Source organism: Lepisosteus oculatus, chromosome 19 (genome assembly GCF_040954835.1).
Source record: "Lepisosteus oculatus isolate fLepOcu1 chromosome 19, fLepOcu1.hap2, whole genome shotgun sequence".
NCBI classification, from domain to species: Eukaryota; Metazoa; Chordata; class Actinopteri; order Semionotiformes; family Lepisosteidae; genus Lepisosteus; species Lepisosteus oculatus.
In genome coordinates, this window is record NC_090714.1 from 9,858,675 (window position 1) to 9,883,170 (window position 24,496).

Here is a 24,496-nt window from a genome sequence, read left to right on the forward strand (position 1 = left end):
ATGAGCCAAAAGCTACATTGGAAAGGCAGCAATCTTTGCTCACCAAACTGGTTTTAAAAACATTAAACAACAACATTAAACCATACACCAACAGAAACATCTTTAATTGTGGCTCCATTTGATTTAAAAAAAATGTTCACAGACAGTGAAATTGTTAAGGGTGCAATGACTGTGATGGACACATTTTTATTTGAGAATTACAAAAACATTCCTGAAATCAAGTCTGCTATTTCAGACATGCAGCCAGAACACAATGCAGAAAGCATTTCTGTTAGCCAAGGTAAGAGAGCAGTTAGAGTAGGATAATGCGAACTGGTCAATGGTACTCAGTTCAGCATGATGAATTGGTGGATTCAAGTGATAATGTTCAGTTAGCAGTATTTGTTCGATCGGTATTTGAAGACTGCACTGTCAAAGAGTATAGACTATGAGTATCTATGGATGTTTTCCATTGCTTTGATATAGGTCTCAACAAAGAAAACAGAAAAAAAACAATGAAGGAGAAAAACACTATAGAAGCTTAATGTGAAAAACACTATAGAAGCTTAATATGTTTTCACCCAAACTAGCTTTAACACATGCTCCAGATTTGTTGATAGGTTGTATTGTAACAAGCATATAAACCTAGGTTTATTTATTTGACTTTGAAGTGTTAATTAGCTGATGCATTTGCAGACTTCATTGCCAAATCGCAATATAGTTTAATTTTTAGCTTAAAAATAATTACCATGTGTGAGATACATACCAATTAGCTACTGGAGGTAAATTATCAAATCTTTACCCTTAACTAGGCAAGCTTAATCTGGAGCACATCCTTAGTCTCGTGTGCTAAACAGTTGTTTAAAATATAGCATACAGTATACAATAGGTAGGAGTTAAAATAAAGAAGTAGGTTTTGGAATTCATGTTTTGAACACTACAGAAAACAATTAAGTAAAAATACCCTCTGTAGATAACTTGAACTGCAGATGAAGTAAACAATACCATATTTGAGAGTTTGCTCTATTCTGCATTCTTTAAAATATGAGAAAAATGTATCCCTTCTTGGGAAAGTGCTTGTATATTGCACATGGAGGCACTCTGTAAATAAGATGCTCTGAAGACCCAGTACAGTGTGGTTGCTGGTACAGTCTAAATAATTGGATTGGGGCTACAACACTCACTACCACTACATTCTGTTTAGTATTAGATATCTTTATTTCATAGGAATTTAGAATATAATAATAATTATAATAAACTTTATTTTATATAGCTCCTTTAAAGGTGGCTTCTCAAAGCGCTTTACAGGATGACAATAACAATAAATAAGAAGACTACAACAATAATTAAGAAGATCTCACAAGATAGGACACAATTATAATTACAACAATACAACAATAACAATAGAGGAGACCGTGGAAGGTGGTATTAAGAAGAGCAGAGGGGTGAAGAATGGAACCATATTTAAAGGCTTTTCTGAAGAAGAAGGTTTTGAGTCTAGATTTGAAGGAGTTTAGAGAAGGTGACTCTCTAGAAGGCCTAACTCTTCAGACACCTGTTGCTGAAAAGAATTTATTGTCATAAGTAGCTCACATGTAAGCTCCTGAAGTTGTTGCTGGGTACTATTTCATTAGTTGTGGAAATCCTGATTCACCTTAAACTGCATTTCTTAATTAACACTGTTTGCTGAATTGCAGTGAATATTTTAATTGCACTACAGATTTAAGTTTGCGCCCCAATATTCTCTTCCATTTGTAAGCTGTCTTCCACTGAATACCGGTGCTTTAATAAAGTATAACAAGGTCTTGTTTTCTTCTTCCTTTGTTTGCCTTACATAGCCAAAAGCACTTTCAAGACTGTGAGCAGTGCTTTGTTAACAGAATTTGAGCTAACACGTAAGTTTCTTTTAATTGCCGATCTCTGTAAGTGTGCTTTTCTTTGAAGTTTAACAAAATATTCATGCTCCTTCCAGCAAAAATGTGTAATCCCAATACACACACTGTTCTGTGTTAACAAGCATTTCCTTTAATTTGCCTGCTTTGTCAGAGAGCACAGAACAATTTTGCCTGCAGATTGTTAGATGGGGTGTGTCCCATTCCCCTTTGCATATGAGGTTAAGAATCAGAGCAAGGCAAAATATAGCAACTAACTTTTTGTAAAAAATATATGTCTCACTAACTTTAGAAACAGTAATATTATGATGCTGAATTATAGCCAATACATTAAACATTTTTTTTGTTTTTCCACATCATTTGCTTTTAGGTTAGGTTAGATAATAAATTAATTAATGACTTAATATAATATAAAATGACATAAATATAATTTTGTGAGTGCTATCTTACTACAGTATGTTTTTAATTTTTAATTGGTCTCTCAAAAGAAGACTGGCCTTGTTGTTCCCAAACACAAGCTGTCTAACTTCTTAACTCATGTCACACAATTTCTGAGTATGAATTAGAACTCATAGCATGTGATGGCCAAACCAAAGAAACCTCAGCAGTCCACGCAGACAACCCTACATCTGTCCTATTTACTGAGATGAGTCTGCTTTCGGTAATGTCATTATATGTCCCGACTGGGCTGAGGCGTGTTAAATATTTGTTTTTGTCTTAAAGACTATCTTTAATCGGAATATCGTGTGAAGATCTGGGATCATCCTAGCATGCCTTGGTTTCCTGCAGGCAGAGTAGATCTATGAAAGATAATGTAAAACAAAATTTTACAGCAGAGGTCATTGAAGCCATAAGACAACTCAGAGATTATTGTTTAAAAAATCACAGGTCTACCTACTGTACAGTAGTTTTTCTTAGTGAGAAACACCACAAACTCATAACAATAATGATAAAATTAAGTTTGCTAGGTGTATTAAACCTGAGTTTGTAATACCGAACCACAAGTTTGAGAGTTTCATAATTTTCCTAAATCTAGAATTTGAGAACTTACTACTTTTAGTACTACTGAATTATCATCAATACCATGTTAGCAAAATTATATTTGCTCTTGTGTTAGGAAGCAGGGTCATAATCTTCTCTTTTTGAGCTAATACATACTGTATGTGGCACATGAGATGCTGAAGATGTTTTTGATAATTTGAAGACAAAGATGTTTTAGAGTAATGTTAAATAACTTGTTTGCTTTTGCTGTTGCTGTAGCATTACTGGCTTTTAAGCTCCCTAGCAGTTTAAGTTTTTTAAAACAAAAGCCTATTTGAAGAATACAGTGATAAAAGATGTTGGTTTTTTTCAGAGCTCAACAAATACAAGCGCTATGAAATAGTGATGACAGCATACAACATAATTGGCGAGAGCCCCTCCAGTACCCCCGTGGAAGTATTTGTGGGAGAAGCAGGTAGGGTACTAAAAATTGTCTCCCCTTAATACCCATGGTCTAAGTTGGATATTTTCTACTTTCTGTAACAAGATTGTCCTGAAGACTTTCCTTAGGTATGAATATACTGTATGTCTAGTTGTTCCAAACACAGGACGTATTTTTTTGTGATTTCAAGCACACTTCATAAATGTGTATAGTTCCCTTCTATAATATTCCTAGTTCTTAGTACAGTTCATAAAGCTTTCATTTTAGAGAATATTTGTTTTCTCGTTTAATTACTGTAGGTTGGAACTTGGAGTTGTCCATTTGGCTTTTATATGTTGCCATTTCTAGATTTGTGATTTGGTGGTGTTGCTCTGCTGTCAGGCAGAAAATGTGCACAGCCTCCTCCCACACAGTGACCTTCTGTTCTGCTGGGGCAGGTTTCTCATTTCAGCATGGTCTGACGGTATCCTGGCATTTGCCCAGCCATTTACAGTAAGGGCAACCTGTCTAGTTTGGGGTCTGGTTGTTCTCACTTGGTGTTCAACTGATGCCATATTTGTGATGTTAAATAATGAGTCTTTTTGGATGGAAAATGTGTTTTTCATGCAAAAACAGAGAAGAGGATGGTATGTATGTTCTTTGTCATCTTATGATTAAACAGGTGAAGTGTTAACTTAGACTTGAGATGTAACTTACAATTTGCAAATAAGGACATAGGTGACTATTCAGCCCAGTATTTGATTACTAGAAAATAATTGATCCAAAGGTCTCAGTCAGCCATTTCTTGAAAGAAGCCAGCTTTGACAGCATGACTGGGGTAGCTTTTTCCAGACACTCACACAGTTTTGTGTGTGAAAACATGCATCCATTTTCTAACTGCTCCATCCAATTTAGAGCTGTGGGTGAGCCAGAGCTTGGCAAGCAACAGACGCAAGGCAGGATACACCCTGGAAGGGACGCCAGTCCATCACAGAAACAAACACACAAATACTCACACCAGGGCCAGTTTTCCCAGAAGCCAATTAACCTACTAGTATGGCTTTAGACTGTTTGTGGAAACCCACGTGAATGTGGGGAGAACATAAAAATTACAAAGAGGTCATAGTGCATTTGACAAATTTAGTATAGCACACCTTGATTTAAATTCTACATTTTATATCTGAAAATTATGTTTGCCTTTGTATTAGTTCCCTGCGTTGTGTACAGGAAAATGATAAAACAACATATGTAAAGTTACCCATCTTATCTTAAAAGCTTTTGTTTTTTCTACACACTTAGCCTTTGTCTACAATAAATATCATTTCCCAGTTTCCCAGGCATTTGCCTAGTGTTTTATTTTTGTTTAATGCCCATTCTTGTGTTTGTCTATAAAATACAAATTGTGTATCTGGAATGTGTACTTGTTTTCTGTTCTTTTATGGTTATGACTGTGACACAAGACATGTGATGTGTGCTTTTCAGCAAGTTACTTTTTCCAATGTTTTAATATGTACAAGTCAGTGAAAATAAAATAAACCATCATATTTAAACTGAACACATAGAGGGTGATATCTATAGACTGTATGTGCTCAAGGAAGTAACCATTTAATTGAATGTTATTAGATTCATATTAAATCATATTAGATTTTGAATTAAAATTGGAAGTTGTCCCTTAAAATTCCAGATCATTGAATCCACGCTGACTCAGAAAAATAGTAGAAGACTATATCTGGTTTTAAGAGTAACTACAATATAGGGATTGTGACTGGAGCTAATTAGTAATGTATATGATTAAAAATATGAGCATCAATTTCCAAATTATCAAACAATCAGTAATGTTGTTCAAATAAAAAAATGGCAAACTCTTTATTTGAATGTTGCTGCATAGTAGTTGAATAATCCCTTTGTAACTGATATACAAGATGCTACAATCATGTGCAATAGGTACATGCAAAAATGAGCAAATGACATAACATGCAGGAGGTTGTGACATTTTCTAGTTACCACATGTTTTAGTTTTGTTTAAAGCACTAACTACAATACATACCAAAAATATTAGTAATAATTTTTATAATATTAAGATTAAATTGGACCTTTTTAAAATATCGAACACAATATAATAATGGCTTATTTATATAAGGGTTTAACTCTAATGCCTATAGTCCCCTTATCTTTAGATTTTGTTATTTTCAAATTGTTAGCCCAACTTCCAGAAAACTTTTTAGTAACATCTACTATCTTACAATGTATCAGCTAAATTCATAAAGCCAAATTATATCTGGCAGGATATCCATTCATAGCAGTGGAATTGCTGCACATTTGATATGTAGAGCATAATGAAACAGAATTACTAGAGCCAATTAAGAATATGAAAAATATAAAATGATGTTGAAATTAGATCTGACTTCTTATCAGTACTATTATTAAAGAATATATAGAAACCATTAAATGAAATAGACATAACCCCAAGAAACAAAGTTGAAAAGAAATTGCAATTTGTATCATGTCAAATGGAAGTAAGTGGAATTAATTGGCTAACTGTTTTGAAAAATAAACTGTGATTTCCAAAGATCCCAACTATAAACTAGATATAATTAAGTGCACCGAAGTGAGTACTGTAGTGGTATCCAGCTGCAACACAGAGAAGTGCTTTATTTCTGTTCACATTTCCAATATATACCCAATGTTGAATGGTTTTATCTGAATACAGTACTACACAGACTGTGTTAGCAACACAATAGAAATATTTCTCCTTATGTATCCCCAAATTTAAATCTAAAATCTAACTGATGTCAGTGCTAATATGATTGCATAGAGCTTATTAGTAGTAGTATTTTGCAAATTATCCTGCACCCATAACTCCACTTGCCTAGTGTTAAAAAAGGTTATTTAAAGACGATTAATTCAGTGTGAGGACTAATTACTGTGCATTAATGCCTTCCTAACTTTAGAAATGAAAAACAACCAAATATGTGCCATTCTATTTTATTGTCTTTTAAACTGTAGACAAATTAATGTGAAAATTGTAGATTACAAAAACTCCAGTTGCTTCTGCAGTTATGATCTCTGTTCATTGACTTCTAATATTTCAACAATTGACTGAATGGAAATTGTTTTTTTTTCCTCCGAAACTTGTTTTTTAGCAATGGTGTGGAGTTTAACGGAGCAGTAAATATGAATCTTTTATAATGAACTGAAGCAGCTGGCAAAGCAACCTGGCTAAGGTTATTAACATCCTCATTAGAGCAGGGAAGACTGGGAGATAATGGTGAGGAAAGACATGAGTTAGAGCAAAACAAATAGTTCCCTGACAGGTTCATTGCGTGATAATTACTGTCAGTTATAGGGCTAAAGAAAAGTGAAGAAAGGAAAACAATTCTATAACTGGTGAAGGTCATCCCTAGCAGGTTCCTCTATTAGTATGTACAAAGAATTGTCCTTCCATTTTATTTTACTAACAAACATTCACCGTCTTTGGTCTCACTGTGCGGATGGAACCTGTAAGCTGAGCTGCACATTGTGGCTTGTCCCCCCTGTGACTCATAGCCTTTTGTAGACTAATCACAAAAGCCACACAGGGCATCTTCTAGGTGATAGGCTGGGAAGCCTGCTGTGTATAATTATTTGTTTAAACCTGTGTAATTGGGAAGAAACACTAAGGGGCAATAGATCAACAGTGTAGTGTTTCCAGATGGCTGCACCTGATACTGAAGGATTAACTCTTTCCTTCAGTTAAGAATCCACAATGAAACCTTACACTATCCTTCAAGGCTTATAGTGCAAATTTAAAATAGTGTTTGGCCTCAAGTGAACTTTCAGTATTCATATACCTGAGTATTGCTATAACTAGTACTTTTAACTTTATATTTAGATTACCTGTCTTATTCATATTGTATCATTGTCTGTGTATGAGATGCAGAATAAGGTATTGGCATCCAAGCTGGAACTCATTTACCTGAAATGTTCATTCCTGCTCACTAGGATGAATCAGTGTTCGATAAACTTTGCAAGGATGACATTGATAAATAAGCATAGTATTGATTAAATTCATTTGTGAATAGTACTTTTACAAATAAAGCATCCCAAGGCTGAAAAAGTACAATTACATCTTTAATCTGATCTGCTGTTATGGGGAATATGTTTTAAAAAATATTCATGATTTTCAGGAATTTCAGAAGGCAATAGAGTTCTTTGAAATTTGCAGCATTTTTCTTACGACTGGGATTTTAAAATATGTTTTAATTTATAAATGACTAGATTCATGAAGAAACAAAGCATGTATTATTTTTGGCGCTTTTCATCATCTTTGGATGTTTTAATTGGTAATAATTGGTGTACTTTCATACATATTGTCTGAAACAGCTGCAATTTGTTTCTTGTTTCTTAGTTTTCAGGAAGAGAAAAGCGCTCTAGGCTTAATTTACAGACTTTTCTTAAAATCTCCAATCATGTCAATTTTCTGGTCTCAATTCTTTTGTCGTTTTTATTTTGAGAGGGTGTGTAGAAATGCTGTCTGTGTTTAAGAACCATCAATTAATTGTTGCTTATGACAGCTGGAAGGCTAAGAACATTCTTGTTTTATTAATTGTATTAACAATTCCCTCTGATGCCTCAGCAAATTACAAATGAAAATGCATGGTCACTTGTCATGGGAGTTAAACTGTGAATGTTTTCAAAAAAGGGTGGAACTTTCAAAAAATGATAGTCATACTCATCTTTGTCTGAACATCAGTCTCACTTTTCTTTTTATCTTCACCAGCTGCCCACTCATAGAATCTATCAATATCAGATGTACCACACAGTAAAGAGCATTGCTGTACATTACTTTTTTAAGTTAGTGTTTGCTGCTTTATGACTTATTGGACCTTTTAACTTATTTGTTCCATTGTATGCTTTAAAATATTGTTCAGTCTGTACTGTGTGCATAGTGTGCTGTTGAGCAGCTAATAAAGAATGAAGAGCAGCACAGACTGGACTAAAAGCAACCCATGAGCTTTCACATCCTAAAATGTACAAACATTTGCTCAGATCTGTGTACCCATGCAACAATGTTTTTGTCTTTGATAACTGTCTTAGCGGAAAGGTCACAAAGTTACCTGCATTGGTTTCGCTACCAGAAGGTGGAGCAAGAAACCTACAGTTGCAAACAATAAAAGATCTCTGACAGAAGGACAGAGACCTAAAGGAACATTTATGTTCATATAAAGGCTGCTGCCTTGTAGTTGGCAGAGGTGTACTGTATAGCACAAGCATTCAACTGAGTATTTGAAATCATTTTCTGTGTGTAAAACGTACAGAAACAGTGATATACTGTATGAATACTTAGCAAGACTTCTAATGGTTTTATTGCATTCATTTCTTTTATAGTCTCTCTTTATGTTTTTATGGATGCTGGAGTATAGTATTCTATATTCTAGTATGACATTTTAGATTATCCTTAGCACCTATGCACACATATACAAAGTACAATTCAGAATGCAACGAATACCATTTTATAGAGCAGGCTGACTTTAGTGTTTGTTTTGTGAAAATTGCCATTGTTTTTACAGCACCATCAGTAGCACCACAGAATATTCAGGTCAACTCACTATCATCAACCCAGTTGGAAGTGATATGGGAGCCTCCTCCAGTAGAAACCCAAAATGGGAACATCCAGGGATACAAGGTGAGCACCGACAGTGGAGGCTGTCTGGGATGTTGAGTGGCACGAACATCTTTCTGCATATGAAGAATGAGTGAATTGTCATGAGTGTTCTCTGTAATCTCAGATAATGGCTAGAATAAACTGATGTTACATCAAATGTCAAGAAGATACGTAGTTTCAGATAGCATTTATATGCTTAAAATTTATTGTGATTGAACTATAATATCTGTTTTGATATTAATTTTAAAACCACCAGAGTCAGGATGTCAATATAGTTTTCAGTTGAGTTTTTTTTTTTTATTTTAATACTGCTATGTCTCTCTGGTAGCATTCCAGGAATGTGAAAACGTATTGAAAAAATAACATTGAAGTTTTTTTGTGGTTGTTTTTTTTCTTTCCTAATCAGAATTCTGCTCATGTGCTTTCTTTTTTGTGTTGTTTTGTTTTTTCCTGAATTGCAGAATTTATTGCAGTCAATTTGTTGTTTAATGTTTCACAAAGCACTATGTCTGGAGGGTAAAAGATAACCTTGTGTTTAATATTATAACTGAATGGTAAATTTAAAGAGTGAATCCAAATAACTTACTACACTGCTGATTACTTGTTGCTCACTTAATAAGCTGGTTTAGAAACATAAAGCAAAGCTGCTTTGTCCAGAAAAGGATAATTTCAGTTGCTTATTCAAGTAAAGCCTAGACTTACTATTCAGACAATTTAAGACATACTGTATGTGCAGTAGACATTGTTAGGAATATTATTATATTTTTAGGAAAAGAATGATGAAATAAAGGATTATTGGAAATCAAATTTAAAATTAAATCTGATGTGATAATAATGGTTTCTTACCTACAGATTAGAATTCACTAGTATTGTACATGGGCCTTCCAGTTACCTCTTTCTGTCTGACTGAAATGAAAGTAGAATTTTTTCAGTAAAGACTGAAAATATATGGATGAAGATGAAATGCTGTGCATTCAGTGATAAGGATAATTTGGTACCCTTGATTTTATTTGAAAGTGGCCCTTTTTGTGATTGCTGATTGTTTCTGAATATAAAACAGGTTCATTATTGGGAGAATGACAATCAGAATGAGACAGAGAAAGTGAAGATCCTGTTCCTCCCAGAAACAACAGTGAGACTGAAGAATCTGACCAGCTACACCTCCTATTCAGTGAAGATTTCGGCATTCAATGCAGCGGGGGATGGACCGCTGAGTGAGCCCAGGAAAGGCCGCACTCTTCAAGCAGGTAAGTACTGTTAGGAGTTGCGTTGATACAACTTCATAAGTGATCCCCATTTTAAGGCTTAATTCTGCCCTTTGTGATGTACAGAATGAGCACACTGCGCTCCCAATGATGGCTGGATTGATAGGGAGTATAAATTATAATAATAATAATTGATTACATGTATATAGCGCTTTTCTGGACACTCCAGTCAAAGCACTTTACAGGTAATGGGGACTCCCCTCCACCACCACCAATGTGCAGCCCCACCTGAATGATGCGACGGCAGCCATAGAACACTCACCACACAACAGTTATCAGTGGGGAGGAAACCAGAGTAATGAGTTATATGGCATTTGCTTATTTCACAACTAAATTGATCTAAATATTAGAAAGTTTATAAGCAAAAGTCACCCATTCTGCTTATCTGTAGTCCATTCTGTAGTTGATTTTCCATAAGCAATAAGATTTGCCTTGCATTCGTGGAAGGGATTTTTTTCAGGGTCCACTTTGGGCACCAATCTCTACCATATTAATAATAATAATAATTAATAATAATTGCTTACACTTATATAGCGCTTTTCTGGACACTCCACTCAAAGCGCTTTACAGGTAATGGGGTCTCCCCTCCACCACCACCAATGTGCAGCATCCACCTGGATGATGCGACGGCAGCCATAGTGCGCCAGAACGCTCACCACACATCAGCTATTAGTGGGGAGGAGAGCAGAGAGTAATGAAGCCAATTCATAGATGGGGATTATTAGGAGGCCATGATTGGTTAAGGCCAATGGGAAATTTGGCCAGGACGCCGGGGTTACACCCCTACTCTTTTCGAGAAACGCCCTGGGATTTTTAACGACCACAGAGAGTCAGGACCTCGGTTTTACGTCTCATCCGAAGGACGGCATATTGACCATATTAGCCATATTTGACCATATCTGCTATTTTCCTCACAGGATCAATAAGGTGGGTAGCTGCATCAGCATGTGTAGGCTACAAAGGAACAAGTAATAGGTTTATTCCATGCTGAAAAAAAGGAAGAAAGAAAACACAACGTTTCAGCCGTGGAGTTATCCTTTTCTGGACAAGGATAATGCTCCACGACTGATCAATAAGGTGTCTGTCTGTCTGTCTGTCTGTCTGTCTGTCTGTCTGTCTGTCTGTCTGTCTGTCTGTCTGTCTGTCCATCCATCTACCTATCCATCTATCTAGTCCTAACAATTTGAAAACACACAAACATTGCAGTAAAGTGGAAACAAGACAACAATTCTTGAGAAAAACAGATGAGTCCAAAGACAAAACAGACCCACACCAGTTGTACAATTAAGGCTTTTATTTATCAAGCAAAAAGAAAACAACTAAACTAAACCTACGTAGCTTGTGGGTTGAGCATCTAACTCACTCAGTGTTCTACTTAATATCAGGGGTATCTGTTCTGCTCCAGATATGTCAAAAGAAAACAGTTTGCCATATTTAGCAAGTTAAAAAAATAAAAATAAATCTCCACCGGCTCATAGCTTCAGGTCTCCAGCCATGTTTCTAAATTTGTTTTCATCTCTCTGTCATTGCTTGATTAGAGTTCTTCGTATTCCTTCCTTAAGAGCAGGTGCACTCTGTCTCTCAGCTCCTTTTGGTTTCTGTTTATTTTTCCCTGTTTTTTTTCTCCAGTTTTAACACAGCAAGTTGGTAATCTAGATTATTTTGGAGTTTGTTTACTCCAAAAAGTTTAACCTTCCATCTGATTCCAAGCATTCTTTTCTAACTTCTCAGGTTTTTGAGTAAAGGACAGAAGTGTTTACAACACAGTGCAGCCTTGTCAGTTTAGCAGACTTCCTCTTTGGTTCATTGTAATTTCCTCTCTGATTCTCCTTTCCAGCAGCTTAGCAGTCATTTTATATTACCTAGAATAGGGCAGCACCTGTGCCTTGTTCCAGGGATTATGTCACCCATCCATTTTATGTACCTTTTTCCTTCTGTGGCCATCTTGAGAAACTGAGAAACTTTAAAAAAATCTATGACACACCTGTGAAAGTACTGCACATCTGAAATAACACCCCTAGTGCCATCACACCATAAATTTAAGTCACATGCAATATGCACAGTCTGCTTTATTCAACAAAATTTACTTTTTTTGAGATCAGATAACCATCTGTGTTTTGGCTGTGAAGAGCCAACAAAAGATATCATTTGGAAACATAGACATGATGCACTTCTACAGGAAACCTCAGAAAACAGGGTTTTGATTGTGTGAACCAACAGATTAATGTCCTGTATTTTTTTTTCTGTACATCCTATTCTGTTTCAAATGCTCTAGGGCAAGCCTTAGGCATTTACACTGAAGAAAAGGGGAAACTGCCTCCCCTCCCCACTGAACACAGGAAACTTAAGGTTCCATTTACACACTGTCAGTCATGTGAATAGAAACCAATACGAGAAAGGAGGAAAGTTAGGAATACTAATCATTTTGCCTGACATTATGAATCTTAGAATAAAATTAGGGGTTTATATTGGTATTATGTTCCGTTCTTCCTTCCTTCAGAAGGTGTATTTTGCAAAATATGGCTTTAATGAATGTGCAAAACCTAAGAAGCCTTGCTAGATTTTGTTTTCTATTAATAATCTCTCTTCTTAGTTTATGTAAAGTAGCAATGAAACAGAAGGCTGCAAAACATTTTGCAGAAGGGTAGCAAATCAGAAAAAGTGGAGCCAGTAATAGGAAGTTATAATGAGTGATAATTTATCGTCAGCTAACATTAATAAAGTAAGGTTGACATTGCAAAGTAAATGTCAAGTCATGCACCATCACTCTAGTTTCCTGAATAAGCAAGGCAGATCTACCAAGGACCAGACATCAATAAATAAAAAATAAGGAAAACTGGGGGGTGACTTTTAGGTTCACTGAATATTATAAGATTTATTGTTTTTATAAGGTTTATAAGGTTTATTGAAAGTGGCCACTGCTCTAGTCCTATGTTGATAGTCTGTTTGGCAGGGATATAAAACTCATTTGCTATAGCAGGTCCCATTTGATTTGAATTTTTGTTCCTTTGTTTTTCCTTGTTCCTTGTTTTTGCAGCACGTAAGTCTTTGTTCTGTTGAAAAGAATATTTCCAGGACACCTTGTTCAGCAACAGTAAAAAATAAATGCATGTACTGTATATACTTGTTGGTAATTGGTTAATACAGGACTGAAATGCAGGTGAGACAGGCCCTGGGATCAGAGATCTGAATGGCCTTTTATCTCTGTTTGAGAGACTTAACACTAAGCGGCTGGCTGTGATGACGGCTAATGACAGCTTGTTTTGTTTTATAAGTAGCAAATTTTGAGTGTTTTTAACTCGAAACCAGAATCGGCAAAAGGCAAGGTTAAAGGGTCATTTTATGACAAAAAATAAACGTAGAAAATCTTGAATCCTATTACAGATACATAAATATAACAATGAATTATTTCTGCAACTATTGCTATTGCTCTCTGGAAAAAGCTACCTGTTGCATATAAAACAAACACAACCTAGAGAATCCACAATGATGGTGAATTTACAATGTAATAAGCAGTCACTGCATATTCACTATATTCCATAAACATATGGTAAGGAGAGGGGTCAGGGTAGTAATGCCAGCTGATCAGCTCTAGGGTATCAATATATCAGTGGGTAAACTGTAGAAATGAGATGAGAGTTAACCAGGATGTGCAATTAGTGATCAGTGTCTCCTGTAAAATCTTGAAGGAGCCTGATAAGACTAACACTTAGCCAGTGATGACACGTCTTTTGAACAACACAACATTCTTTATATTTCTTTTTTTTCTTTTATAACATAATTCTAAATCTGAGTCTGTTGTTATGTTCCAAAAACATGCATTTGAAATGGTAAAAGACTTTAAAGACTAATGGTAATTCAGAATCTGAGGAACATTTTAAGAAGTTTAGAAAGAAATTATCAGATTTTACTGTCACTACTGTATTTTACCTCACCATTCTCATGCAAAGAGACACCTCTGTCAAACTAGATCTGATGTAGTTTAGGTGGGTAGGTGCGTCAGCATGCGTAGGCTGCAAAGGATCAAGCCTTAGGGATACACCCTTACACCCGAAGAAGGCTCCACAGCCGAAACATTGTGTTTTCTTTCTTCTCTTTTCAGCATGGAATAAATCTATTACTAGATCTGATGTAGGTTAATTGTCAAACAAGTGCGCTATGATTGAATGGTGGTAGAGTCCACAGGGAGTGCTGTGCATACAAGACAGTTACAGTAGCATCACCATGCTAGCCTACTTGGTGTGGGCTATGCAGGCTCTAACAAAGAACAACTTGAATCATGGTCATGGCTCTGAATGAACTTGCCCCACAGGCTGAATATACAGTATGGTAGACCAGACTGAACCATGTTTGATACCCCTGCTCTGTGGCATACATAAACTGTCATGGAGAAGGTGTTCATTTTGCCACAACAGAATGTTGTTGACCATGTTACCTTTTATCGGATACCTAGCAGAACTATGTTTTTTAATAAAGCAATAATATATTTTTAGCTATTCTAAAAACTAAGGTTGCTACTGGAAGAGGTGTTAGTGGGGTGCTCACCCTGCGGTCTATGTGGGTCCCAATGACCCAGTATAGTGACGGGGACACTATACTGTAAAAAGGCGCCATCCTTCGGATGAGACGTGCAACCAAGGTTCTGTGTCTCTGTGGTCATTAAAAATCCCTGGGCATTTCTCGAAAAGAGTAAGGGTGTAACCCTGGTGTCCTGACCAAATTTTCCATTGGTTCTTACCAATCATGGCCTCCTAATAATCCCCATTTTTGAATTGACTTCATTACTGGTGGTAGAGGGGAGTTCCCATTACCTGTAAAGCGCTTGGAGTGGAGTGTCCAGAAAAGTGCTATATAAGTGTAAGCAATTATTAACAATTATTATAATTATTATTATTTAGAAATACTTATAATTATAAAAGTAATGACTTTTTTTCCATTATACTTCTCAAACATTTCAAAATTGATTAATATTTCTGTACTCTTGTACCTTGTCTTGTTTGTTTAACACTCTATTTTCTTTTTAAGCTCCCAGTGCTCCCAGTTTCATTTTCTTCTCTGAGGTCACAACAACTACACTCAATGTCTCCTGGGGAGTTCCATTTTTACCGAATGGAGTCATAGAAGGATACCGGGTAGTCTATGAGCCTTTGGCACCCATACATGGTACGTATGTACAGTAAATGGTTCAATGCTACATATACATGGTAAACATCACATTCATCCTCATCAGAGTCATTATCTTGAAATTCTGCTGCTGTAGTCAATCTCTTGGGCGTGTAAAGAATCTGTATAAAACAAAGGGTGGCTCAAAAGTCAGCAGGTCAGATGAGACTGCCTTCATTTGCTCATTCACCCTTGTGTACTAGGTCAGGATTTGTAGCCATGAGCTGAGATATAAAAATTACACAGTGGCTATTCCCAATCAGTTGTGTTTATCGAAGTTATCATTCAGAATTTTCAATAAAATTATGAAAAAGCATTTTAAAACAATGCATTAAATTGAGAGGGTGAAATTGTTAGCTCAAATTTTGGGAGCACGTGGTCATCTAGCTCTTACTGAACCTCAAAATGTAGAGAAGTTCCTTCTGATCTTGATTATATTTAAAAATAGTGTCTAGGGTTCAGCTTGAAGGTTTCAGTTCCATGACATGTGTAGCCTTTCAATCTAGATGGTTATGGTAATGTTGCTTAGCTAATCATCATGTCCTGTAGGCGTGAGTAAGGTTGTGACAGTGGACATCAAGGGCAACTGGCAGCGCTGGCTGAAGGTCCGTGATCTAACCAAAGGAGTGACTTACTGCTTCCGGGTCCAAGCCAAGACTATAACCTTTGGGCCAGCACTGGAGGCTAATATCACCGCGGGACCTATGGAAGGTAAGAGCCAGCAACTAGCTGAATATACCTATTAAAAAGTAATCCTTGCAAACTTGTGAATTCAATTGAACATAAGTATTTGCTTTTATGTTCAAAGACCGGCACGCTCCATTAAGAAACATCATGGGTTCCTAAATGAATGCAGGTCAAAATTTTAGGTTCTGCAGGGTGGCATGTTTCTCTGCGGTCATTAAGTACAATTCATTTCAACCCTGAACAAAGATTGTCTCTCTACTTAACCAAGCAATTGAGACACTTTTGCTATTGGGTCTTATGTGTCAATATTGTGTATGTCACCCCACTCCCTCCCCTAGGCAGAAAAGTGAGGATAACCTTGATTAACACCTTTTTGATATTTACTCTGGCATTTAACAAAATAATTTGAGGTTGCCAAAGGATTAAAGCTATCTTTCTGCTTTGAAATTATTCACAGCAGTTAAAATATTGTCCTGTTCACCATAACTTTTATTGTATATCTGTGCTTGACTGCTGCAGGATCGCCCAGTTCTCCCTTAGAGACATCAATCACAAAGTCTGGCTCTACTCTTACAATCCATTGGTCAGCAGGAGACCCGGGTGCAGGGCCTGTCACAGGATATGTCATTGAGGCGCGTCCCTCAGGTGAGTAAAAAACCCCTCTCCACTTCACTTGAGGCATGTCTGTTAGAACCCCAAAATGGAGATGTCTATATTTATTTCGCAAAACATATGAAATAAAAAGCAGTTTTTTGTACCATTTCTTGTTTTCACAAGGCTAACTTTTTTCAGAAGCTCTAGAGTGTAGTAGTATTCCTTAGGAAGGCAATCGAAAATTTGTGAATTTCACTATTTTGATGGTTACTATTGGGAAAAGTCCTGAAACCGTACATTATTAGAGTGACATGCAGAAATATGTTGGTGAGACACTTTAACCAAATGTTTTATATATTTGTGTTAAGGGATAACAATATTAAATCAGGAATCAATGTTAACAGAGCATGTTTTAATATAGAAGGTTCTATTGTTCACAACTGTATGTACCAAAAAAGGATTCACCCATACCCGTAATGCAGTTACTGTGCTGTAACTGCTGTAATGCAGTTACTGTGTCTCCAATACTCTTTGTAATGATACTCCCTTTTATACAGCAGTGTTTGATTGTAACATTAAAGGTCCACTACTGGGTAGGAGTTAATTAAGTTCTGTTTTTAGTACCTACTGGAGATCATTTTGGCTGCATAAGGGTTGTGCTTATATCGATATTTTTGTTATAAAAAAACAGTCAGTAATGTTTTATTTAAAGTCACAAAGCAAAATATTTCGCAGAGGTTATTCAAATTGAAATGCCCTGGGATACAATTCTGTTCAGATGACATTTACATTGCACATGATATTCTTTCTTGCTGTGTTTGCAGATGAGGGTTTGTGGGATACCTTTGTGAAATACTTGTCCCCCAGCACCACTTCTCACACACTCAGTGTGGACCGCCTGCGGCAGGGGGTGAGCTATGAGTTCCGGGTGATTGCAGTCAATGAGTTTGGCTATGGTGAGCCCAGTGCACCCTCTGCTGCCTTGTCAGGTAAACACAGTCTGGTTTTCACAGATTTCAACAGTACTTGTATGCTTTGCACTGCAGTATAGTTAAAAACTATTTAAAACCTTTTCAGCGCACAAGTTAAAATTATGTGGTTGACATTTTCAATAAGGGTTATTGACATTTTAAATCGCTGTCAGTCACACTGAAAAGGAGCTACTTCAAAAACATGTTACAACTGCATGAATGTTATTTAATTGGTTGACAATGGCACAATGTTAGATAACTGCAACGTTTGTTTTCTACTGCATGAGGTGCAACAAATTTGTTTTGGCATAAGATTTTTCTAGCTTAAGGAAGAAAATACTGTTTTAATCTGGCCTGCCAGCATTGTTACTACAGTATATTGATGTGCTTACAAATACTGATTGATTCTTTCTGTTCTTTCATCTCTATTATTCAAACTCATAATCTTCCATGGCATCACTTTCCAAAAAGCTATATTATGAAAGTGAGCCTTTCTTTTCCTTGTGTTCATCTTCTGTGTATTCCAGTTCTGCCACACCTCATCTTTGCAGCTACACCTCAGTTAATTTTCTGTGCACTAGAGTCCTGACTTCCTCATCCTACAGCCTGGGGTTATCCATGGCTAAGCAGGTTAAAGCAAAGCTTCATCCCTAACATCTCAATTAACATTTCTAAATAGATTTTCATTTTGGGTTTGCTGTTCCTTGTATTTGTGTTGCTGTCACAGCTCCAGTTGACAGAATGAAGTTTGTTCAGCCCACAGAGGCAGATTAAACTGTCAGAAAGCTAGCCCTTTTCTTGAAGTGGGATTGTCCCACACTTTCTCATTGTGATAAATCTTTTCTTGTGGCACACCCAAGTAGACTAGGTAAGAATTACAATTGAAATTATTAGGCAGGTTTCTGGAGAGAACACTGTACAAAGGAAAATTTAATTCACTGCAGTTCATCATCAAATACGGGAACAAAAGACTGTTCTGATTAATGTGAATGTGGTGTTGTTCAGGAGACTGAAGATTAATTGACTGATAGATTGGCTAAATGACCTTTCGATTGATTTGTGAGAGTGCACTGATTTTGTTGGCATACGAGGATATGTGTTACCATTATAAATGAAAATCTGGTTGTTCAGTTTCAGTGCTGTGCCACATTGTTTTTTTACATACACTGGGAATAAGGCAGGTATGTCCTGGTCAGGATTTTTTTTTTGTATAGTTATTTATCAATCAGTAAAGAGATCAAACTTAGAAAATGTAATACCCCCTTTCCTTCTTTGAGTTCTTTTCATCATGGCTGTCAGTCAAATAGGATGACATTATTGAAGTGTTCATCCTTTGGTTTTCTTAGTCTAAAAATAAATGTTAGCATCTGACCTTTTTACTCGGTTGGCTCAACCTGATAGGCCAAGACGTATACAGGAGGGAGGGAGCTGAAAGGTCACTATCTCCTGAGGCTTTGCGTGATGTACCAACTAGGAAGCAGGCATTATTGCATTGCACCAGTGGATACATCTGGGTGATTTAAAGTCATTCAAAGTGGAGCAGAAGTACAATAATTGCATATTGTATTGAATATCACAAATGTCCAAGCCACGCATAAACAGCAGTAGTATTTAAATCTTTGTCGCCATCTAGTGACATAATTTTACTGTGCCAGATTGGGCTAAGAGAATTGGCCTTTTTATTGTTTTCATTTCTTTCTTTTCCGAACAGCCCAGTCAGAAACACCCTTCTATGAAGAGTGGTGGTTCCTGATTGTAATGGCTCTCTGTGGTCTCATTCTCATCCTCCTCATCGTGTTTGGTTTAGTGCTGCATGGCCAGAGCAAGAAATACAAAAGCTGTAATGCAGGTAAGAGCCTTCTACTGGCCAGTTTTCAGAAGTGGGAAAGGACAAAAAACACAGCCTTAAAAATAATTTAGAAAAAGTCTTGACTAAAGCAACTATATACATGGCCAAAGCCAATAGAGGCACTTTTTATCCATGTTGCTAAGAAACAATGACATTATTCTCATCAGTTGCTACATTACAAAAATACATATGGATTTTTAAAATTGATTAGAGCTGTTTCCATGCAAATGGACATATGAAAATCTGTTGCTTTCTTTTCAGAAGGTCTTCCTTTGATTACTTAGGACTATATCTTTGTATTACATATCATGCATGTTAATTTCAGCACTGTCCTCTCTTCGGCAGTACTCATACATGTTCTAATCCTGTTCAAAAGAGAACTTAAGTCACAACTGAAAAAGCCTCACAACCAGTGGGAAATGTCTTCAATATTACCACTGCTCTTGAGTGTTTGGCTTGCAGTTGCTATGAGCGGAGAAACCAAACCCTTAATATACATGAATAAATTGTAATAAATTACAGCGAAGTGGTTTATAAAGATTTCTAAACATTTTAGGAACAAACATATCTCCGTGTCACATGCAGCATTTTATTTTCAGAAGATGAGCAGCACATCCTGAAACATCAGAAGAAGTTAATTAAAATTGAAATGATTACTCTGCTCTTCTTCATTAGCACACAATTACAGAGGACACATTTATTGCAGTGTGAGAACTCAGGAAAATGTATTAGTATCAAAAGCCCCTGTGGGGACTTAACCAAGGGCAGCCTTGTGGTAACTATCTGTAATAAAGTTTCAGTGAAGGAATGATTATTATTATAGAAATGCATGATATCCATAATATGAAAGGATATGGCCCTTAATATGTGTATATACTATAGGACCAAAGTGGTTATTGTTATTGTCATTACAGGTAAAAATATTTCCACTGTAGAGGAGTCAGTCACACTGGACAATGGAGGCTTCACAGCCTTAGAGCTCAACAGCAGACACCTCAATGTAAAGAGTTCATTTTTGAAGAAAAATGGGACCAGGTAAGAATAGAAGGAAAAGTGATCAGCACACAGAAATAAGGAAGACAAAAAGAGTGACTTAGCAAAAGTTTCTAAAATTACTTAAAAATTATATTGAAAATACCATCACAGTTTTTAGTTTGAGAAAATTATTAAATACAAGTGAAAAATGAAAAACATTAATCAGTGTTAAACTCCGTGCTTTGCATTGTCGCCCTTAAAATTAGCTAAGAGTTGCATTGCTTGTTAAAATTAATTATTAATATACAGTATGTGCTAGCAGTTTAAGTATAAAGGGCTGTGAAGATTGTAATGAGTTGGTTAAAAAAACAATTATTTGCACAGACTGATGCAAACACTGCACAGTCACTGAGCAAGCCACTTCTGATCAGACATTCGTCACTTTACCTGGATGAGGCTTGAGATGGCACAATAATACTGGAATCTCACCCTCTTGACTTGTCGTATCTGCACATTGCACTGATGTCTTGTTCCATTAGTCACATAGATTTTCAGCTTGTAAACAATTGAAATTTGCCCTTGGGGTTCTGTTATAAATCTCGTTATCAAAGGTTGTGGGCAGACTTCCCAGAGTTGCTTTGAAGGAGAGTGTATCTCATCAGTTCTGACCGCTTATTTATGATATTGGAGACTGCGAAAATCTTGAAAACTCCATTATAAAATTTAAGAACTCTAATCATAGAAACTAAGAGATAAAGAACAATTATTTAATTATATCAGTCCACATAGATGTAATGAATGAAAAACTGAATTGGCTTAATAGCCAATATCTTGATTTCAATGCTATTCTTCTTTCCCACCTTAATGCTCATTAAAATACTATACTCCTACTATACATGTACTGTAAATAATTTCAATTATATAAAGCATTGAATTTAATGTTAAATTAATTTAATGACTATGTCATTGGTATGAACATGTGATGATGCAACTTGATGTTATGGTACTATGATGCTATGATACGATGATACCTGGCATATGCAATGACCATTACCTTGTTAATTAGAAGCCTATGCTTTTTCAAGTACCTGAGATTTTTATAAGTATTTTAAAATTAAAATAATTAGGAATGAAAATAAAAGTTTTTATTGAGCACAGAATTTTCTTACAGGTGCGAGATACTGATGACAAGTTTAAAGAAAATAAGGAACAAAGTTTAGATTCTTGTAGTTTTTTTCACAATTCATTTTATAAATTGTATTAAGCAAGTTATTAAAATTTGAGTTTTACATGTACATACATCTAATCGTGACGTAAGACTAATTCTTATTTTTTTCTTACTTTAGATCTCCTCCCCGGCCAAGCCCTGGAGGACTCCATTACTCGGATGAAGACATCTGTAACAATTACAATGGAGCAGTGCTGACAGAGAGCACCACACTCACTGAGAAACCTACAGAGGTTTCTGAGTCAGAGGTATTTTTTTCCAGAAGAACTTTATCTCCCTATATTTCAGCAACAAGTCAAACTTAAAACAAAGTACATTCTGGTGGTTAAGTGTTCTCTTACTTCTACTGATCATCTCCTCCCAATATCTGTAATATAACAAACAGGCAGATAACAGCTAATGTTGGAATTACAAATAAACAGAAAGGCATATACAGATTTGAAATATCTTGTTTTCTACAGCTTCCTCTGTCTTTTGTTGTTGGATTTTTCTGCAAAAGTGTGAGACAGTGCTTTAGAATTGAACATCAGGATTATGAAAAAAATCCCTTCCCTTCCCTTGTATCTGGCACAGAGAAGATCTGAAAAATAAGTGCGCCTTGAACATAACATTTTCCAGCATAATCACACTAACCTTTTTTATGTAAAAATGGGGCCATGCTTGAGGCGCTGTGTTTAATTCTTACCTTTCCTGCCATTTTTTATTTTGAAGGCCACGGACAGTGATTACGAGGATGAGCAGCCAAAGCACTCATTTGTCAACCACTATATGAGTGACCCCACTTATTACAACTCATGGAAACGGCAGCAGAAGGGACTGAAACAGTCTTCGGCCTACGTGTATGACGAATGTGCGAGCGGGGATAATGACAACTACTACCAGACAGTTGTTACCACACACAGTGTAGGTGGGGTGTACACCCCAGCTGGACAGCCTGCTCCTGGCTCCCGGACTCCTGTCACAGGCTTCTCTTCCTTTGTCTGACCTGGCACTTGACTGCACTGGGGGGCAGGGTAATGTGAGGAAAGGACCTCAGCTTTAAACCCCACCAGGCCTCTTTGACAGTTTCACAGGGAAACACATGAGGTGAATTGTTGGTAATTACATATTGTGTTATGCCTTGGGCAAAAAAAGACACTTTGGGGACAAAATACTAAATTGTGCTGTTGTGTACTTTTTTCATTATATATCAAAAATATATCACTCTTCCTGTCTATTCTTTCATACTTCAAGACCTAATCCATATATATAGTATATACAGTACATAGTGCATACTATTTATACTGTATACTGTATATGTGAGAGATGTTAGTGTTATTAAGTTCATATGAGTGCCAATTTAATTGGGTCAAAATGAAGATGTTGTTAGCCCAGTGTAAATATTGGTAGTTCCCATGAAAAAGTCAATGACAGCACTTAATTTATGTTAATGCACTCTGCACAGCCCTATTTTGGAAGAGTGAATATTAGTTTTATTTCAAAGGCTCTATGAACACAGCAGATGAATCAAACCCTAGATCTCAAAAAGAATATAAAACATATGAAATCCTTTTTACTATTTAAAAAAGGAATAAGTGTCTGGGTTGTTAATAGGATTTTAATTAAAAGATTGCTTTAAAAAATCAAATGAATTTGAGAAGTTTAATCGCATTACCCACAATTCACTTCAAAAGCTATAAGCCCTGAGATTGCACTTCAGAGTTTGAAGACACAACAATGACTATAAAAGTTAAAAAAAAAAAACTAATGAAAAGGAATCAAAGTGATACTGCAGTAATTGACAGACATCAAACAGAGCCCTTTGCAATGTCTGTGCATCCTCTACAGGAACTGTGGATGCTGGAAGTTCTGATGGTGTAGAGCTACCAGTAATTTGATAGGTTAGATCATGAAAACAAATAAACTGTTCTTATTCCAAGTAAACCTTCTTTGTGACAGTATGAGGGATCAGAAGGTCGGTTGTACAGTACAAATGTTTTTGTGAACTGATCTGTTTTCAAATACCATCAGTCTTGACATCAGTTCTTCGTTTTAAGTCCTGAAAATTGCTGATGAGCAGAATAACATTCACTTGAAGCTTTTTTTCCTGAAGTATGAATGTAACAATGGGGGTTGTTTTTTTTAAGAAAAGAAATACTGCCTTTGCACACATTGACTGCACTCTTAAGCCATATGGATATTGCTTTAATGGAAAGAACCGTGCATTTACAACTTTTATTTTTTAAAGATTTCTTTGGTATTTTTTACAAAAACAACATGACTGAAGACTTTGTTTTTGTTCCTTTCCTTTTGGCTAGCAATATGTACTGTATATGAGTGTGATTTTTAGGATATATTTTGTACAGATTGAATTTTTACTGTAGTGTTCTTGCCACGTCTGTGTAGTTCTGTAGTGATTGCCATTATAGCTGTCCTTTTTTGCAGTTCTTGTTAGTCTAATGGAAATGAGTAAGTAGCAATGGGGGAATTGTGGGATTTGTAATCAAAATAGACCTAAATAAAGAAAAAGGGAAGGATTTTCTATGGTTCTGAACCTACTGAATGGTTGAGCTAGCTGAGAATTCAACTTATATTTTTGAAAAGATTCATATCTGTGACAAATTTGAACTGAATATCTTCTTTCTGGTCTATAAATGAATTTTTCACAGAGTTTTCACCAAGTAAACAATTTTTTATTAATGAAATTAAATTTCAACATTGTCAACTGTGATGACATTATGACCTTATACTGCGGGCACTATCATCATAATTTGAGCACTGACCTGACCTGAAGAATGTTGTCATTAGCCAGATGCACTATTGTAGCCCCAGAAGGTATCCACACTGGTTTAGCATGTGCTGCTTCAA

At 36.1% G+C, this 24,496-nt stretch overlaps 1 protein-coding gene across 3 annotated transcripts in view; it reads left to right on the forward strand.

The window, feature by feature from the left end:
- Window positions 1–24,166, forward strand: part of sdk1a (sidekick cell adhesion molecule 1a) — a 464,366-nt gene extending 440,200 nt beyond the window's left edge. For all 3 annotated transcript variants that reach the window (XM_015360500.2, XM_006637238.3, XM_015360501.2), the window contains 12 exons: window positions 1,818–1,874; window positions 3,226–3,327; window positions 8,823–8,938; window positions 9,978–10,164; window positions 15,208–15,345; window positions 15,895–16,056; window positions 16,552–16,677; window positions 17,451–17,615; window positions 19,309–19,446; window positions 20,361–20,481; window positions 21,768–21,897; window positions 22,361–24,166. In XM_015360500.2, the coding sequence (XP_015215986.2) occupies window positions 1,818–1,874; window positions 3,226–3,327; window positions 8,823–8,938; window positions 9,978–10,164; window positions 15,208–15,345; window positions 15,895–16,056; window positions 16,552–16,677; window positions 17,451–17,615; window positions 19,309–19,446; window positions 20,361–20,481; window positions 21,768–21,897; window positions 22,361–22,633 (1,715 nt within the window). In that variant the 3' untranslated portion in view covers window positions 22,634–24,166. The remainder of the gene's footprint in view (window positions 1–1,817; window positions 1,875–3,225; window positions 3,328–8,822; window positions 8,939–9,977; window positions 10,165–15,207; window positions 15,346–15,894; window positions 16,057–16,551; window positions 16,678–17,450; window positions 17,616–19,308; window positions 19,447–20,360; window positions 20,482–21,767; window positions 21,898–22,360) is intronic.
- Window positions 24,167–24,496: the final 330 nt, after the last annotated feature.